Genomic DNA, 20,266 nt, shown 5'->3' with positions numbered 1-20,266 from the left:
AGATTTCTTTTTAAGCCGCTGCCCAAATTTGTACTCTTGCATTTAAAAAAAAGATTTTACAACTTTACTTCCAGGTGGGAAGCTGCAACCCATACGCTGTGACAGCTGTATTACAGATTCAGCGGGCCCGTTGTTGATGCTGTGTACTGCGCTGTGAGCTCTGCCGGCAGAAGTTCTAGCGAATGTTGTGTGTCTCGGTAAAGAATGTCTTAGGCATCTGTTTACTGCCTCACACTTTTGTGTATTCGTGTTGAATTTGGTGTGTTGCAGTATCTTTGGGCCTAGGCGGTAGTCGACACATGCTCTTAAAGTGTTAGTGTTTTCTTCTGTAGTGGCAATTTGAAAAGTATTATTTAGGAAACAGCTCTTAGAGATCCAGTTGTGTGTAATATTTCTACAGACATGTAAGTATATTTTACACTTGTTGTGTAACCCCTGATAACAGGACACAATGGCCTCGCGAGTGTAGGATATTGCACGCATGAATTTAGAAATATTTCCCGCATGCATTTTAAAGGCTTGATCATATTGAGCCTGAAATCTCATGGCAATGTCATTGGAAAACCCAGACTGTAGTTTAACGCTCTCTGTTTTTGTTCTGCCTGGCATCATTGTTTCTACTGAATTAGAAGTTTTGACAAATTTTCTTTGGTTTTAAAAAAGATGCCTGATGTCGAAAAAAATGCGCTTCGGTGTTGGTGATATATTCCTGATACAGTTCAGTGGCAGCTTTGAAACCCTTTGTGTCCGGATCTGTGGTCAGGTATTGTACTTCTAAATTGTTCTCACTTTTAATTTGTAGTAAACAATATTTAGTCCATTCCTTTCATTTCCTATCGACATTGCCATGGGAATGTCACATGAACATGACATATTTTCCACACGTTTGCGAATCATTTATACTGTGCCGTTTTTAACATCTTTTCTTTTTTTGTGGAAATTGCTATAGACGTTTTGTCTTTTGTAGTGTGTTCTACAGCAGTATATACCACTTGCGTGGCAGGTTGGAACGGCGTTTTGCCTATGCCAGAATGCAGGGCATTGTTATACATGCCGTCAAATTGAATATTGATAATGTTGGATTGTGTACCCCTGACTGTGTTAATTACTTTAAGTTCCTCCCGTTTGGCATACATGTCTTTATGGTTTACTTGTGTGATTGTGTCAACTACTTTATTGCTTTTTTCTGACAGCCCTTATGTGAAGGTGGTGGGATATTTAAGCAGGTACACAGCAACCGAAAATGGTCGTACTTATTGGCATCTTTGTGAGGCCTACCTGTACTGTGACATTAGATTGTGCTTGTCGTCTGCCCCTGTCCCTCTTTGTGTGTGTCTGTGTTTCTGTGTACAGATTAAATGTTGGTGACTTGTACATGCATGATGTGCAGTGCACTTGCTGGCGGGTGCAGACACCCCTTTGCTCCTCTGCGGCAAAGTTGAATTCTAGTCGACATGAATTAGTTGGGAATGGCATGGGCATGTTCTCTCCAAACCCTGTTCATCATGTCCTCCAGCTTGCCCATGTGAATCAGCCTGTAGGAGTCTGCCTTGGGCCTGTTAATCAAAGGTACCCTCATTTAACTTCAGTGTAAGTAACCACTGTTACTGTATTCCCTACACTTTTATGCATTTATTCTCATGTAGTGTTTCATGTAGATTATCTCCCCTTACACTGTACTGTGTATTTTTGTATAGTGCAACATTCCTACTCTTTGATGTTTTATCATAGCTTGATACTTGCAGAAGTAAATTACATGCACACCATTATCCATTTTATATGAAATTTACGATGTTAAGACCGAAAAACTTCAGCGATTTATTCTTAGGCCAGATAACATGGTCTTTGTAATAATTTTAGTTACTTTTTGGTGAGAATAGCCCTCAAAGGGTTTTAATATGCTACATGTATGTTCAGTGAGTGATTTTATTTTACTGTAATCCTCAATGTGACATGCAGTGGTAATTGTTTACCTTGCACCAGCCAGAGCCACAGAACACAGTTCCAGCTGTGTTGGGATATTCCGCAGTCCACGCAAAAGCCGACAGGAATCCGCAGCCTGAACTTGTCCCACCTGTACTCCATGAGCACTGGTATGTAAGACACTTTCAGTCATTGACTTCTTCTGTTATTGTGGTATGAAAGATGTCCTTTCTTGAAACCAAATTGTATTGATTTTTTCACTGCTGGCATTGTAATAAATGTGTAATGGTTTGCTTAAAATTATGGTGATTGTCAGTCTGAGTTCAGAAATTAAATGACAAACTTTGCTGGTGCATGGATAGTAATATTAGGTGACGGCAATTTATTTCCATGTGTTGATACATGCAAACACATTTGTTACCCCCCAAATTAGCCAGGTTTCGTAATGTCGACACCTTGTCACTTCATTTTTTACTCATTCTCCCTGTGTATATTGTAAACTTTGCCACAATGGACATTAGTCTTTCACTGCTTCCAATGGTTTGGTCACTAATTGGGTGCGACTTTGATGTTATGAGGATTATTTTTCTGATTTCTGTGGTTCACTCAGTACATAGCATCTCCATGTAAAGTTCTTCAAGTGTGGGGTATTCTGAATAGCTCAGTTTGGAGTATGTACCCTATACAGTATACAAACCCACATGGGTGTTATATTATTCAGCTGTGCTACATACCAGACAAGGATAAAATGTGATGTACCTCATTCCCATGTATATTTATTATGCTGTGCATCCATTGTGGTAGGTACTATTGAAGACGCTGCTCTGTAGTTCCACTTACTCTGCTGGCAATATCATTTCATACTGGGGTACACAGAACAATAACCGTCTCAAAAATATATGATTGGACACTTTTAGAAATTTAAACTTTCTCATTATAGGTTGTGTAATAATACTGACTTGTGGATATTTGTATATAATTATTGTTTTATATTAATGCATTGGTTTTATTTGTTCTCATGTAATTAATTATTTTATTTCCATAAACAGGTAATGAATTACAACAGATTGTGTACCTTTAATTATTTTATTCTTAATGACAAGTTGATTACTATTTTCAGGTATCTTGGTTTGTTACAAATTGCACAAGCATGTATGACACCTTGCACAATTTAGTATATTAACTTGATCGGTCATCTACTAAGATATATAAAAAAAAAAAAAAAAAAAAACTGGCCGATACTCGGAGTCACCCACTTAACGATTAGTGGTCACCTGGATGATCCCGAGGCTTATATAGCAATGACTTTGTCATCCGTATAGGGGACGCACCCTTCCGGGTGTAGAGCTCACGAATGCTTGAGGAACTCGGCGAGGACACCTCTCAACGGCCTAACATCTGACCACCGAATACTTCCTCAACAATACGTTTCACCACCACTCCGGACGGCGCCTGGCGGGCTCTCTCTATCATCATCGCTCCTATCCCATCATTCCCTCCCTTCCTTCCCCTATACCATCATCATCCTAAATACTGCCCTACTGTGCTACATGGATAACTTGGGGGTGGGCGGGATGGGGGGTGGGGGTGGGGGGGGGGTGTAGGGTGCTGTTTGGGTGCGCTAGGGAGTAGGCGGTTTGGGCCGGTAGAATGCCTGGTAGGAGGCCTCCTTCCACCGGAACCTCCACCCTATGGAAATCCGGATCAGCCGAACTGGGCTACCCGCCTGTTTGAGCGCGGACTGGATTGGGTGCGACGCTCCCCCCTTTGCGAATCCTCATCCCTCCAGGGCTTAAGATTAAAAGTAATTAAATGTATTATTATAAATAAATACTATATTATTTATTTCTTATTATACTAGTTTTTTTAGACCAGCCCGACTGAAAAATATACTGCACCTTCTAAATACTAATTATAACTATATAACCTGAGTTAGCTTTATTGAATTGGTGCTTCTAAATTTTTTTTTTTTTTCTACGATTAAACTTACATATTAAATATATTTTCTTGTTTAGAATATTAGTGGCTGTATCGTTTAAAACGTTTTTTCAAAACCGATATTTATTTGTACTAGGAAAATACAATTTTTATTTATTTCCTAAAAATCCAGTTTGGGCTTCTTACAAATATTAAGACGATCAGAAACACATTGAATATACAGACGCTGATATTCTAAACAAGAAAATATATTTAATATGTAAGTTTAATCGTAGAAATATTTTATTAGTCGGAAACATCTTACAATGCAGCAAACTCGGGAATGTCCTTTTAAAGTAAAACTAGTTTAAAGTTTTAAGTCCCCTATTTATTTTATGTTTTGCCGTAAGTGGTCAGACCACGTTTCTAAATTACTCCCCTTCATATTTTATTCCCCTTCCCCCTACCCCCTCCTGCCCCGGAATTGGTCACTGGCGAAGTCAGAGGCTAAGTCCGAGGTGGGCGTGCCTGAACCTCTGTGGATATGGGCACGTAAATAGAGTTCCCATCCATCCATCCACAATTTAGTAACAATAGCACTATCACCCATGCGCCGCGCCTGTCCTATTGTTTCCAGCTTGGGTACAGTGTAAGCTGATGTGGTTTTAGTGTTCTTGTCTGAAGTGGTAGCTTATTACAGTTCACTGTTTTCTCATTCTGTACTTCACTTTGCATTTTACTTCTCGATGAAGACGGACGTCAGCCCTTGCTCTCTCGAGTTGCCCCCCCACCTGGGGGGCCTACTGCAGTCTTATGGAGTGTTATTGGAGTACCGGGTATCGTACACCGGGTCACGGGCCTCCGTGACCTTGGTGTACGGAGACCCACCAACTCAGAAGAAAGGAAGGTACCGGAAGAGGAAACGTGCGCCAGGAACGACTCAGGGGGGGCCAAAGCCAGCGGCTAAACCGTTGGTAGCGGCTCCTTCTTTGAGGCCGCCTCCAGCCCAGCCTACGGTCGAGCGGAAAAAGAAGGACAAGATCCAACCGGACTCTGCACAGCCGACTACGCCTCCACCTGCCACGGAGACATTAATGTTTCCAGAGCTAGCGGACAGGCCCCCGGATCGCCCTATTTCTTCATCTCCGGAGATAGTCAATGCTGCCACGGAGGAGCATGCCCGGAGAATGGCCCAACTGGTCTTTGGAAAGAGGAAGGCGGAGTTTACTGCTTCTTTGAACAGGAACCCGCCAAACCAACCACGGCCGCCCCCTCAAGGGGCCCAACCAGTGGAAGGCACCAAAGCCTGGACGTTGCACGGTAGTCTAAACAAGCGGTTCGCCAATTGTGTTATCACCAACATTGTAAGACAAGACCAACTTTTCTGCCAGCCAAAGTCCAGAGAATATCGCGACATCAATGACGGCGAGGAACAGTACGAGGCTCACCCAGTCAAGCTCAAGGAAGGCGACGATGCCTTGTGCGTAACATACCGCCGGGACCAACGTTACAATCAGGCTCTGCTGCTCCACCAGATGGATAACGTCTCAATCCATCGTATCCTGAAGAAGATCTTCGGAGGGGAGCAGTATCCTGTGGCCGCCAAGTTACTAGCGACGCCCGGCTTCTACCAAATGTTACCGAACTTTGACTCCAGAGTCTGGCTATCCTCGCCGTAGACGCCAATCTCCCACCAAACTCCTTTGCCTCCGTGAGTATGGACTTTATTAGACTTTAATTTTTAGACCGCCATTTCAAAAACTTTGTTTATTTTTTTTGTAAACAGTCTATAACCTTTTATTTTCGGCAGTCCGTCTAAGTTGCTCAAATCACCTTAAAACCCTTTTGGCCGAGCAGTCTCAACTATTTTGGATGCAGTTACTTTTTGTAGACTTAGGTATTTGTCAGGCTTCACCGAGGAATCAAAATTTATCCAATCAGAGCACGGCTCCCACTCGGTGATACTTCAAGTTTGCGAAGTGTCTGCTATTCGGTCCGCGCTCGCGTTTGACCGCACTAAATGGGGTTTTTCCAAAACCTGCCCACTTCAAACTCAATCCCCCCCCCTCCCCCCCCCCCCCCCCCCCCCGCTCCGGAGTTGGTCACTGGCGAAGTCAGAGGCTAAATCCGAAGTGGGCGTGCCTGAACCCCTGTGGATAGGGGCACGTTAAACACAGTTTCCTTCCTTCCTTCACTGTTTTCTTAAATACTGGTGTACGTCTGGTATTGTGGTCCACATTATATTTTACTCTTCTGGAGTTAATACTTCATGTTTGCTTAATTTAATGAAGATATCCACAGGGACGATTTAAGGTTAGTTATAGTTAGGTTATTTATTGTTTGGCTACACTATAATAACATCTACTTTAATGTAAATATAAATTGACTAAATCATGCTTTATAACAAGTAATTATTATATATTTCTGTATAACGTTATAAACTGTACAGTGTAATATTAATTCTTTTTAATTCAGTAATTTGATTAATTTAAATCTAAATATGTGATAAACATAATTTAGTATGAATGCAGTGTGTATGTTTGTGGTGATGAACACTTTAGAGATTGGTGTATTTTATTATATATTTTATGAAACATAACGTGTCTGCGTGGTTATTTATTATTGTAATTCTTTTATGCAGATACGTCAATCCTTTTAAGTGTGACCAGTTCCATTTGCCCTGGTGTCACATACTTGGTATGTAATATATTTGTATATGTATTTTTATAATATAATTCTTATTTCAGGACATGTATGTATTTCACATGATTGAGAATATCTTGTGTATTGTAATTTGTTATAATGGAGACATATGTTAAATCATTTATTTGGACATGTGAGTGATAATGTATATTATGTATGTATGTATTATAACTGTATCTGTTGTAATCATAAGTATATTTTGTATTATGCATTAATTACTTTTATATGTCATGTCATGTTAAATACTATTATTTAAATGATGGAATATTATGTATTGTGTATCCTGAGATTTATATATGTATAATGAATGTATTGTTATATTGTATTTTAATTATATTGTTACAGGGTGATATAAAAATGGAAACTTGTCAGCCATTAAAGAGCCTTTAACCCAAAACAATGCAGTTGTCATTTGTTCCAAAACGATGATGCTACTACAGTTGTAATGTACCAATCATGTGATTCCCAGGTCAGAGTTCGAAGTACGCGACAGTAGAGTTTCTTTGAATAATTATCAGTGGGAGGTACCACACTGTCAGTGTATAAACTGGCCCGGTGGTTCGAAACGTTGCTTCTGTTAGTTTTATTAAGAATTGTTACCATGGTCGTCAATAGGAATGTATTTGGTCTAATGGAACCTATATATATATTTTTTTAGTCAGTCAGGTCAGGTCATAGGGCTTTACGTGCACATTCAGAGCAAGCTGTTGTAGCGCATGCCTATCCTGGGCACAAGAGCCGGCCTTGGCCGGCTCCTCTGTCCAGGACAGGAAAGGTGGGGATGGGAAGGAGGAGGGACCGCCTGCACTGGCAGGTGCAAGGGAGCACCAGCAGCCCGACCGTGGTCGGTAACAGACGGGTGGGTGGATAGTGGTGCTATGGAAATTTGAAGGAGCAAAACATGCCAAAGAGAAAAGGTGCGCAATTTTGATTAAGGAAATTTGGCGCAATTTTGAGCGGTCGGTCAAAAAAGAAAGATCAAGGTTTTGATTCTAGTGAGTCGAGAGTAGCTCGTTAATTAGACCTATTTCTTCTGTTAGTTTTATTAAGAATTGTTACCATGGTCGTCAATAGGAATTTATTTGGTCTAATGGAACCTATATAATAATATATATATACTCTTCAAAAAAAGAAACGCAAAAGGGTACAAATGGGTTATAACTCCGATTTTTGTTTCCTACCAGTTCATGCTTTGTGAATATAAGGTCATTGCATGTCCCAAACACATTCCCACGGTTACATTCGATAAAACGCAGCTACTGTAAAATAAAGTTTCAAAATGTGAATATTCGCAAAAACGCAGCCACGTGCAAACCATGTCATCACTGCACGTGCGTTGTCTGCACGTGCAACATGAACACCGACAGTATAAAAGTGCAGGGTGTTCGCTTGCCTGGCCTCTGTATCTGGCCGACAGTTGACAATCCAGGACATGCCACGTCTCAGTGAACCGCAGAGAAACAATGCCATCGGCCGACTAGACGCAGGCGAATCCAGAACGGCCGTTGCCAGGGCATTCCATGTGTCCCCAAGCACCATCTCCAGACTGTGGGACCGTTACCAGCAACATGGATCAACACGTGACCTCCCTAGATCCGGTCGACCACGGGTCACTACCCCCGGGCAGGACCGCTACATCCGGGTACGCCACCTTCGGGAACGATTGACTACTGCCACCTCCACAGTCGCAGCAATACCAGGTTTGCGCAGGATATCCGACCAGACCGTACGGAACCGCCTACGTGAGGTAGGAATTCGTGCCAGACGTCCAGTTCGAGGTGTCATCTTAACACCACAACACCGTCGACTCCGACTGCAGTGGTGCCAGATTCATCGACAATGGCCTCAACTGCGATGGAGACAGGTGTGGTTCAGTGACGAGTCCCGATTTCTGCTCCGACGTCATGATGGAAGATGTCGCGTGTATAGGCGTCGAGGTGAACGTTATGCGGAAAACTGCGTGCAGGAAGTGGACAGATTCGGCGGGGGTAGTGTCATGGTGTGGGCAGCCATCTCACACACTGGCAGAACTGACCTGGTCCACGTGCAGGGCAACCTGAATGCACAGGGCTACATTGACCAGATCCTCCGGCCACACATCGTTCCAGTTATGGCCAACGCCAACGCAGTGTTCCAACATGACAACGCCAGGCCTCACACAGCACGTCTCACAACGGCTTTCCTACAGAACAACAACATTAATGTCCTTCCTTGGCCATCGATATCACCGGATTTGAACCCAATTGAGCATCTATGGGACGAGTTGGACCGATGCCTCCGACAGCGACAACCACAGCCCCAGACCCTGCCCGAGCTGGCAGCAGCCTTGCAGGCCGAGTGGGCCACCATCCCCCGGGACGTCATCCGTACTCTGGTTGCTTCAATGGGCAGGCGGTGCCAGGCAGTTGTCAACACACGCGGAGGCCACACCCGGTATTGACTCCAGATGACCTTGACCTTGGTGGTGTGTCCTATCACTTACTCACAATGGACGAGTAAATTGTGAACAATCCTGCAACATTTGGAAATTATCGGACTCACCATTCAATAATTAAATCAATTCTCCAAATGTTACGACAATGTGGTTTTGCGTTTCTTCTTTTGAAGAGTATATATTAGTCCCATCATAAAGATTTAATAGGTTACGTACCTCTAAAACTCGACGCGTGTCGTTGTCGATAGTATTTTAAAGAGGAACGAATTGTCAATCAGGTCAATCTGTCTGACATGACCCCCGAAAGTCAATGTACTTACTGTAACATTGTTTACGTGTATTCATACGCGGTGAAGTGTCACTGTTTGTAAATATGGATGACGTACACGTAGAAGACGCCGAGTCGTTTAATTTCGGTGAATTGGAAGAAATATTCTAACCAAGAAATTACCCTGAAGAATACTCTCCAGACGATATAGCAACGCTTGCTGCATCGGTGTCTTCAAGCAGAATGTCAACTAACAATCGTCCCGTTGAGTGAAATCAGCTGATGGATGATGTACAGTCACAGACAGCAGACGACACCGATAACTCACCTTTTGTTAACATAAAAACGCAAATGTTCAAAAATTATAGAACAAATTGATGAAAATACTGATCCCTTAAGTGCACCTAGCAGTGAAAAAGCATCGTGTAAACCCCAAATTAAAAACGCGACAAGTGACCCCGTTTATCCGGCCATGACCTCTAAAAGTTTTCAAACGAACTTGCAAAATACGAATTTTACAACAAACGCAGTTCCCAGCATCAACAAAATTACTCAAATGACGCCTACCTTGAACATGACTGGCAGTAGAGTTGAAATTCACAACCATTATCACACAACAAATATGAATTAGCAACGTAGCACAATAAATAAAAACGAATATATCCAAATCTGTTTGATCAACAAATACTTTTACAAGTTTACATTTCAGACCGTTCTATATTGCAGGGTATTTGAAATTTTGTTATGTTCTTCCATCTTAAAAGTGGTTTATTGGTATTGCTTTCTGTTTAAAGCATTATGTTGTTGTTGTTTTTGCGCTTATATAAACAAAACGTGGTTCAAATACACAATAGTATTTTTCATATAACTAGTTTTGTAAATTTACTTCCAATTTCGTTACCCCCATGATGAACTCTTCCTATCGACGGACGTCATTCAGTTGCAGACACGTTTGACACAAAGTGGTAGAGTAACTTCGGAGAATTTCGTAAATGAAAATAGTTCGCTATTTATATTACATTAAAAATAAAACATACATGTATATAATTTACAGGAAATAAAATAAAACAAGGTAAAAGGTATTTTACAATGGAGATCACCAGTTTCCATTCTTTTTTCTTCTCGAGATGATATCGTCTGATCGGTTGGTAAAACAAAAATTGTAGAGATTGGATGTAAGAGATATAATGTTAATTTTAAAATAAATAATAATAATAATGACGTGGACACAGTTGATCAGTATGACTGTTCAGGTATTATATTTTTTTAAATCAGAAATTTCCTCGCTGCTAAAACAGCTGTAGTAAATCAGGCAAAAACGCAATGTATTTATTTAAAGTTAGAAATCTCTTTTTACCTTTAGGCTTTTCAGTTGTTAGTTTTTGAAAAACAAAACTTCAAATTCTATGATAGAAAATCTATTATTAAACAAATTAAAGAATATTTGACCTATTGTATCAAAACTGGCACAAATTCCTCCAAGTGTCTCTTTTATTGCCTTATCAAACATAATTTTAATTTAGAAAATTATTTTGTTTTGTTACCAAGACAATTATCAATATCAATTACAAAACTGAGATTATTTTCCTTCCAACAAGTGAACGTCGTTTTCTCACTATAGTATGGACTAAAAGTTATTTATTTTTAAGCCGTTTGTTTTCTAATTTCCACACAAATATAGTGGGGTGTTTTTTCCAATACACTTTTACTTTGTTTCTTCCGTCAACTCAAACTGAAATTACTTACAAAAAACAATGTTCATGAAGGCTGGGATGGCCACCTATTTGAAGCTCTGGTTTTGAGTCAATATTAGGATTTACTAACGATCCCATATTGCCTCGGGTGAGATTCTAATACACAAATAATAAAAGGTTAGGAGAGACATGTTTGTTTAACGATACCCAACACTTAGCCTATCAAAAGTCCAGCAAAGAAATGTTTGTTTAACGAGACTTCAACACAGTTTAGACTATAGCTTCCACGGCTGGTATATCAATGGCCGTGGTATGTGCTGTCCTGTCTGGGAACAATGCACACAAAAGATCACCTGCTGCTGATGGAAACGTAGCGGGTTTCCTCTCTAAGCCTACGAGTAAAATATATGTCATTAATATGTCAATGTGCTCTAGTGGTGTCGGGTGTGTGTGTGAGCTCAGTGGTACAGCGCTCGTCTGATGCGCGATCGATTCCCATCGGTGGGCCCATTGGGCTATTTCTCGTTCCAGCCAGTGCTTCACAACTGGTGTAACAAAGGCCATGTTATGTACTATTTTGTCTGTGGGATGGTGCATATAAAATATCCCTTATTGCTAATAGAAAAGGAGTAGCCCATGATGTGGCAACAGTGGGTTTCCTCTCTCATATATGTGTGGTTGTTAACCATATGTCCGACGCCATATAACCGTAAATAAAATGTGTTGAGTGCGTCGTTAAATAAAACATTTCCTTCCTTCCTAGTGGTCTCAGTAAACAAAACAAACTAGATGAACAGCGAATATCAGCGGTCTCTACACACGGCAACTATTAAATCATGTAAATTCCGAAGTACGAACACCGAACATCAGCGGTCTCTACACACGGCAACTATTAAATCATGTAAATTCCGAAGTAGGTTGACTGTGGCTGTTTGACAAGTCTATCCACCGACGACGTCTTCACCATCACCATCACCGTGGCCCCGGTCTCCAGATGGTAGACAGCGCCGATGTAGGATGTCGCGAAGGCGGGCTTCCCTCGTCGGATTTCACACATCCACTGGCGGTTGGACGACAGCTCTGGGACGATAGGCTTTATTGTTGTGGGAACACTTTTGTAAAGAAAATGCAACAGGAAGCCGCTTGGTTGCGTTCCGTTGCCGTAAAACACAACGTTACTGTAGATGGCCTCAGACCACAATTAATTTCACTATGTATTCTCATGTAGCCCCAGTGGCTGTAGCACTTTTATTAATTTCACCAGGCCATTAGCATTTCACGGAAAACATTACCTGCCTGGGCCCATTGAACACTCGAAAGGACGACATCTGTTGTCCAGCTCTTTTCCACGTTATATCAATGTAAACAAACACACGTGGGCTAAGGGACCGAATCACACCCATTTCTCTGCATTTTACACAAATTTTGCATGACTTCAATGTGCTCTGGGGGACATTATGCAGTATCCAGTGTAAACCAAGTGCACATATTCACTAACTGCATCCTCTCACCTGTCAAACCCAGTGTAACAATCCAGTATACTAAGCAGCTCCCCAGCCATTAATCACATCACAAGAAAACTATATTTTCTCGCATTAACTTCCGTATTTTGGACAACCAAATGGGTGGATAACTCTAGTCTGAGGCCTATCAGACCAAAATTGTTTTCACCATGACACTCAAACTCACATATGGCATTTAAATACATATGTCAAGTTGCATACAGGCAATAAAAAGAATATTTGATACCAAATATGGCTATTGGAGCCTGTGAAATGGGGGACTGCCTGTGCCACAAAAGGCGGCAATCTGCGTCAAATTATTCCCAATAGTGGACTAGTAATTATGCAATAACTTTAAAAGTTACAGACATTTTTCTGAACAACAAAAAGAAACTTGCTCCTTATTGTGTTCTCTGCAATTGAAATATAGCAGTTGGCAGGAATATGATTTTTTCAACAAAAAAAAACAATTTAATTTAAATTGATACATTTTCAAAAAAAAAATTCCCACAAAGTTCTCTTTTTAAACAAAATTTAATCTTTAAAACTGTAAAATTTTGGATACTGCACACAGTCAATATATGCCAATTACAAATTAGGACTGCTCGAGTGTCATTCTGGTGAGGGTAATTAGCAAGGTGTCTGCACACCGTAACAGGTCACACCTGAATGCAGAGGACAGGGCACCAGTCTGCAAAGATGCAGTACCGAATACACAGTGAACAAAAAAAAGCTGTCAACTGCCACTGCACTGAAATGTTTTAATGCATCAGAACTGAAAGTGACATCACACATGAACATATATATAAGGGTGGACATGCATACCACAATAAGTATTTCACTGTTTTATACACTACGAGTCACATCCATGGAAGGCAATACAAGACGAAAGACACAGTTCAAGAAGGGACATGCACCTTGGAATAAGGGTGCAACTCTGCTGCATGAACATGCAAGTCCAGAATCTCACACTGAGAAGTTGCGACCAGTAGTCCGGATGAATATAGACGAGTTTGCCTTGGTCACGAAGTCGAGTTCCACTTCAGCCACCATATCCACTCCAGATTGCGAAGGTGTGTCACAGCCAGTCCGCCTGCTACGTCCCATTACGAGTACATGTACTGCGTCTGAAATGAAAGAAGAACAACAGTGTAAAGACAAAGAAGGCATGAGAATAATGGACAATGACAGAATGGTAGATGTATGGAATGCAGCTTTCAGATACCACTCAACAGCTTCCCCTGAGTGCGACGAGCCTGAAATGCAAATATTAAAAGAGGTTAAGTGGGGTCTTTGTTGGAAAGTCACACTACACTGTGTGAATTGTGACTTCACTGCTCCTGAAAGCAAATTGTACAATGAGGTGAAGACAAATAAACCTGGCCCAAATGCAGCAAAAACTAATGTGGGTCTTGCTATCGGTCTCCAAGATACTCCCGTCGGCAATACGAGAGCGAGAGTGCTATTGGCAGGCATGGACATTCCACCACCGTGTCGGAGCAGTATGCAGAGAACATCATACAAGGTATCAACGGCTGTAACAGATCTAAATGAAAAAGATATGGCACAAAAAGTTGAGCTACTGAAAGACATTAACATGAAACGTGGAAATGAACGTGATGAAATTAACATAGCCATGGATGGGAGATACAACTCCACGACAATAACAAGTCGGAAGAAACCGGGCCAGAATGCATCACAAGCTATAGGACTTGCGTGTGAAACAATGACTGAAAGAAAATTCATTGTAAGTGCCTGCTTCCAGAATAAACTTTGTTGGACCGGAGCCTGGTTAAGAAACAAAGGTATTCATGTGACGTGTCCCGGTGGTCATCCTGACTGCACAGCAAACTTGCCGCCATTTGCTCCGCTGTCGGAATACGAGATGGGAAAAGATATCGGAACAGACTTGGCTCTACAAGGTATTCTCATAAAATACGTCACAACAGATGGAGATTCCAGATCATCTGCTGGAGTTGGTAGTGCTTTGAAACTTCTACATCCAATGTGGAAAGTGCAGCGGCTAGCCGATCCAACCCACTTAGGTCAGAGTCAGTTTCGTAAGTGTTACAAAGCTAACTTCAGTCCCGACATGTTTACTGGGTACACCCGTGAACAAAAGCGTGAAGCACAGAAGGTATTCAGCCAGGATATGAAAGCAAGGTGCAGTTTAATTCTTAAAGAACTGATGAAACTACACACTGGTAATATCGGTGTACTGAAACGAAACTTACCAAAGGTCCTGCAATCGACACTTTCGTGCTACGGTGGTGACTGTTCAAAGTGTTCGCGGTACTCGGTCGTCTGCAGTGGAGGAATAACGAACAACTGGTGGCACCGATCCATGTTCCTCGGTACACACAGAATCACAGAGCTGAATATGAATGAAAATGACAAAATGTTAGTACTGGAACTTCTGAAGATTAAACTAAGTATTTCAGCTGTAGAGCAAATGAAACTGTATACAGACACACAGAAATGTGAGGCTGCGAACCGTTCTCTCAGTGTTTCCTTACCTAAGAATGTGAACTATTCACGAACGATGACTGGGAGAGCTGCATCCACCATCCACAGGCTGAACAACGCCCCGGGAACATCCATGATAGAAAAGTGCAAGTACTGTGGCATCGAACTGTCAGCTCGGGTGAGGCGTTCACTGCGTCAGATGGACAAAGAGTCGGACTATCAAAAAGATATCAAAACAATCCACAGGTGATTAAAAGGCACTTAGTCCAGCAAGGAAGTAAAATTAGAGATCACTTACGATATAAACATTTGCACAGAGATCAACAAGCTGACTACAAGAAAGGATTATTAGATATTGACAGTCAAAGAACAGACAACTCCTGTGACCACAGTTATTCAAAGTAATTTTTGTCACAAACCTTCAAGTGATACATATAATATAGGAACTATCAGTTTGCATGATAGGATTTCTGCTGTGGATATGAACCCTAGACATTGAAGACTGACTTTAAACAATAAAAAATAGTAATGTGAATAAATGTATGCTTTTGAATAAATGTATCATGTGATATTTATATGTGATATTTATATGTGATTTTATGACATAAAATATTTCTTTAAATTAAACTTTGTTATTGTTTTACATTCTTATATGTTATGCATTCTGAGATGCAAGAGGCAGGGAGGGTATTGTCCATGTCCCTGACAGACATCCCGGTTCACACATTGTATGCGCGAGCTGTTAATTGCATGTGGCTCAGCAGATAAGTGATCTTTAAACATACAAAGACGGTTATGGCACAGGTGACTGATGTCACTGCCATCTATGTCCATCTCCTTATTAAAGACCATGAAACTTAATCTGTGAGCATTTACTGTACGATACTGGCCTGTGATTGGTGATTTGAACTTAATAGCACCATATCCATTTGGTCTGGGAGGCCCATTCCACATTATACATTCACCATTTGGCCCAGGATCACATTTTGAAAAAATTACCCTCTGGTATTTTGATAAAAAGCCTCCATTTTCACTTGTTCAATTAGCTCAATTACTCAAAGTGAGGCCCTCACAGGGTGCAGGGATACATTCTGATTGAAAAGAATGACCTATGACCTGATAGGGGTACAATGCATGCTGAATTATGTCATAATTTGTGAAATTACAAATTTTGAAAATATAAATATAATAAAATTTAATTTAATTTAAAGAAATAAAATATTCATCACCCAAACTGATAACTTTCAGATTTCCACCTATCTGCACAATTATCATGTACATTTTGAGTGCTGTAACTGGCATAATTACCTCACAATTTGGTATCAAAGTGTGTCACCCTGTGTCAAACATCATTGAAGAAATCCTCCATATTGACTTATTTGACCTTAACCTTCAAAGTGAGGCTCTCATAGGGTGTAGGGATACAGCCTGATTGAAAAGAATGACCTATGACCTGATAGGGGTACAATGCATGCTGAATTATGTCATAATTTGTGAAATTAAAAATTTTGAAAATATAAATATAATAAAATTTAATTTAATTAAACAAAATAAAATATTCACCACCCAAACTGATTAGTTTCAGATTTCCACCTATCTGGACAATTAGCATGTACATTTTGAGTGCTGTAACTGACATTGTTACCTCACAATTAGGTATCAAAGTGTGTCACCCTGTGTCAAACATCCTACTATATCAGGCCTCAGACCACAATTAATTTCACTATGTATTCTCATGTAGCCCCAGTGGCTGTAGCACTTTTATTAATTTCACCAGGCCATTAGCATTTCACGGGAAACATTACCTGCCTGGGCCCATTGAACACTCGAAAGGACGACATCTGTTGTCCAGCTCTTTTCCACGTTATATCAATGTAAACAAACACACGTGGGCTAAGGGACCGAATCACACCCATTTCTCTGCATTTTACACAAATTTTGCATGACTTCAATGTGCTCTGGGGGACATTATGCAGTATCCAGTGTAAACCAAGTGCACATATTCACTAACTGCATCCTCTCACCTGTCAAACCCAGTGTAACAATCCAGTATACTAAGCAGCTCCCCAGCCATTAATCACATCACAAGAAAACTATATTTTCTCGCATTAACTTCCGTATTTTGGACAACCAAATGGGTGGATAACTCTAGTCTGAGGCCAGATGAAATAGTTCCCTTCTTTGGCCACCTTAATCCCTCCCTCAACGACAGTGAGTCCGTTTTTCACAAACGATCTCTTCCCATTTGATTTCCACCGGAGAGTCGAGAGATTTGCAACTGAAAATAATACATTGTTTTTATTGTCATTCCGCCGCATTTATTGATGAAAATAGACAAAGTTAAAAGTTGATGTTTGATCTGTTTAACGGACACCACTAGAGTACATGTATTAATCGTCGATATCAAACATTTGGTCATTCTGACATATAGTCTTGAAGATGATACATTTTTTTGTCATTAGTGGCAAGAGACTGTATATAGGGACTTGCCCACAGATAAACACACATACTGACATATAGACAGACAGACAGACTGGATGGATGGGAAAACTCTGGGGTATAACGAATATGTATTATGCTAAGAAAAGGTAAAATCTATTACAGGCGTCACCTTTCCAGATTTTCTGGATTTGTAACTGGGAGTTCTTTTTGTGGTATTCGCACAATACATGGCAAGCATTTGCAACGGAACTGTATATTTTACTTACAATATCCTGATCATTTACACTTTTAATATCTGAATTTGCGCTGGATGCCAAAAAGTATTTCTAAATTTATGCGATTTTATTGCAAAATGTAATATAAAAACAAACTTTCTATAGTATGCTTCTTTAATTAATGCAGTGAAATGTTTCATAAGAATATATGGAAAACATAATGAAGAAATAAACGAGTCAATTACAAACGAAAAACCAGTCTACCCCCACAAGCTAAAGCAACTTCTTAAAGACAAAACGGGATGTAGAGAAATATATACATTGTTATGCTACACAAAAGCCATTCCAAAGTCTCAATTAAAATATAAAAATAAAGGTTTTTGTTATTCACCAGCAGAATGGAATATATTTTACAATACACCATTTAAATGCGTTAGAGATACAACTTTACATTGGTTTCAGTATAAAATTCTACACAGATTTCTCGCTACTAACACATTTCTATATACAATACATTATATTAATTCAAATAAATGTACTTTTTGTAATCGTATGCCAGAGACAATTGAACATCTATTTTAGGATTGTTGTTATGTTAAAGAATTTAGGATATTCAATACTATAGAAGAGTGCATAATTATAGATAAACATACTGCCATTTTGGGTCTGCTTAAAAAACCACAAATATCTATGCAATAAATTGGTTAATTATTAACATAAAATATTATATTTATTCCATGAAAATACAAAAACAAAAATTAAACTTCTCTGCCTTAAAAACTATAATTGAAGAAAAGTTGGAAACTGAAAAATGTATCTTATATAAAAATGGTAATTATGAAGATTTCAAGACAGAATGGGAGCAGTGGTATAATTTATTTCAAACATCATAAAAGTTTATTAAATCTATCAAATATTGAGATATATTTATTTCTAAAAAATACCTTCTTCGCACTTTATACTCCTTCACACACCTTTTCATAATACTTTCTTGTATCAATACTAATTCAGTACATAACACCTCCTTTATCTTTTTTTTTTCCTTCTTGGCCCCAGATAATAATAATTTAAAAAAAAAAAAATAAAAAAAAAACCCAAACAAAATATCAACAACAACAATATACATAAAGTGTGTGGATTATATCTATTCGTGTGTATATATTTTGCCATTTAAAAAACAAAGTATTAGTACTTTTGACAAAAATCTGTCTTTTTCAGGCGCGTGTACGACTGAGAGGTGGTCGGGGTCGAACTAGCAATATGAAAAATGCATTTTATTTCTTGGAATTACAAACACCAGGATGGCACACAAACACTTTGGATGTACGGGAATGGATAATCTAACATTTAAGTAAAGTCTAATTTCAGCAATTAAAAAAACCCGGATATAATAGTGAAAACGACGCCGTGTAGTGTTCAACAACTAGGGTCTGTCGCTTTAAGTTTACCTTTGTCATAGCTGATCATAACTAGTTATTGTTTTACAGAATGTGCCTAGATTCATATTCTGACAACTTTCTGAAAGCAAACGAGATTACATTTTTTAAATCTCACCTTTATCATACTGTGCATTAGGATCCATCTGAAGATGAGAAGCGGGTTTCTGTTGAGTTTTGTCTTCGTTTACAACAGCAGCAACTTTCCTCACCCTCTGGAGATGGTCATCTGAAATAACATTACGAACTAAGTGTAATACGTGGTCTATAATACGTTTACAACAGCAGCAACTTTCCTCACCCTCAGGAGATGGTAGTCTGAAATAACATTATGAACTAAGTGTAATACGTGGTCTATAATACGTTTACAACAGCAGCAACTTTCCTCACCCTCTGGAGATGGTCATCTGAAATAACATTACGAACTAAGTGTAATACGTGGTCTATAATACGTTTACAACAGCAGCAACTTTCCTCACCCTCAGGAGATGGTAGTCTGAAATAACATTATGAACTAAGTGTAATACGTGGTCTGTAATACGATTACAACAGCAGCAACTTTCCTCACCCTCTGGAGATGGTCATCTGAAATAACATTACGAACTAAGTGTAATACGTGGTCTATAATACGTTTACAACAGCAGCAACTTTCCTCACCCTCTGGAGATGGTCATCTGAAATAACATTACGAACCAAATGTAATACGTGGTCTATAATACTAAAAAACAAGAAGACGTAAAACACACACACAAACATACACAGACGCACACACACACACACACACGAACACACACGCGTACACACATACACATACGCGCGCACACGCACACACACAGACACACACACATGCACACACACACAGACACACACACACACACAGTGTTGTATCAGTCTTACTATCTCATGCACTATCTGTGTTTCCCTCCCCCCCTCTCTCTCTCTCTCTCTCTCTCTCTCTCTCTCTCTCTCTCTCTCTCTCTCTCTCTCTCTCTCTCTCTCTCTCTCTGTTGTCTGTATATGTCTCTCTCCATTTCTGTGTCTCAATCTATCTTTCATCCTGTCTGTCTCGCTCTCTCTCCCGTTCATCTGTCTCTCTCTCCTTCCCTCTCTCCATCTGTATATGTATGCACGGGTGTGCGTGTATGCATGCATATGTTCATGCGCGTGTATGTGTTAGCCTGTGTATATGTGTATGTTAACAGCTGATGTAACTTACCATTTTTTACATCTCGTTCATAGTTATCTTCCAGTTGCTGAAAATATACA

General features: G+C 39.9%; 1 protein-coding gene across 1 annotated transcript in view; it reads right to left on the bottom strand.

The window, feature by feature from the left end:
- Positions 1-11,610: 11,610 nt before the first annotated feature.
- The window catches only part of LOC121373748 (lymphotoxin-alpha-like), a 37,042-nt gene continuing 28,386 nt past the window's right edge, over positions 11,611-20,266 (bottom strand). Inside the window, exons 3-6 of the mRNA XM_041500502.1 lie at positions 20,217-20,253; positions 19,119-19,229; positions 17,071-17,185; positions 11,611-12,123 (exon numbers count right to left, since the gene is read on the bottom strand). Of these exons, the coding sequence (XP_041356436.1) occupies positions 11,832-12,123; positions 17,071-17,185; positions 19,119-19,229; positions 20,217-20,253 (555 nt within the window). The 3' untranslated portion in view covers positions 11,611-11,831. The remainder of the gene's footprint in view (positions 12,124-17,070; positions 17,186-19,118; positions 19,230-20,216; positions 20,254-20,266) is intronic.

Source organism: Gigantopelta aegis, chromosome 5 (genome assembly GCF_016097555.1).
Source record: "Gigantopelta aegis isolate Gae_Host chromosome 5, Gae_host_genome, whole genome shotgun sequence".
Classification (NCBI taxonomy): Eukaryota; Metazoa; Mollusca; class Gastropoda; order Neomphalida; family Peltospiridae; genus Gigantopelta; species Gigantopelta aegis.
This window is presented reverse-complemented; position numbering and strand designations above follow the sequence as displayed.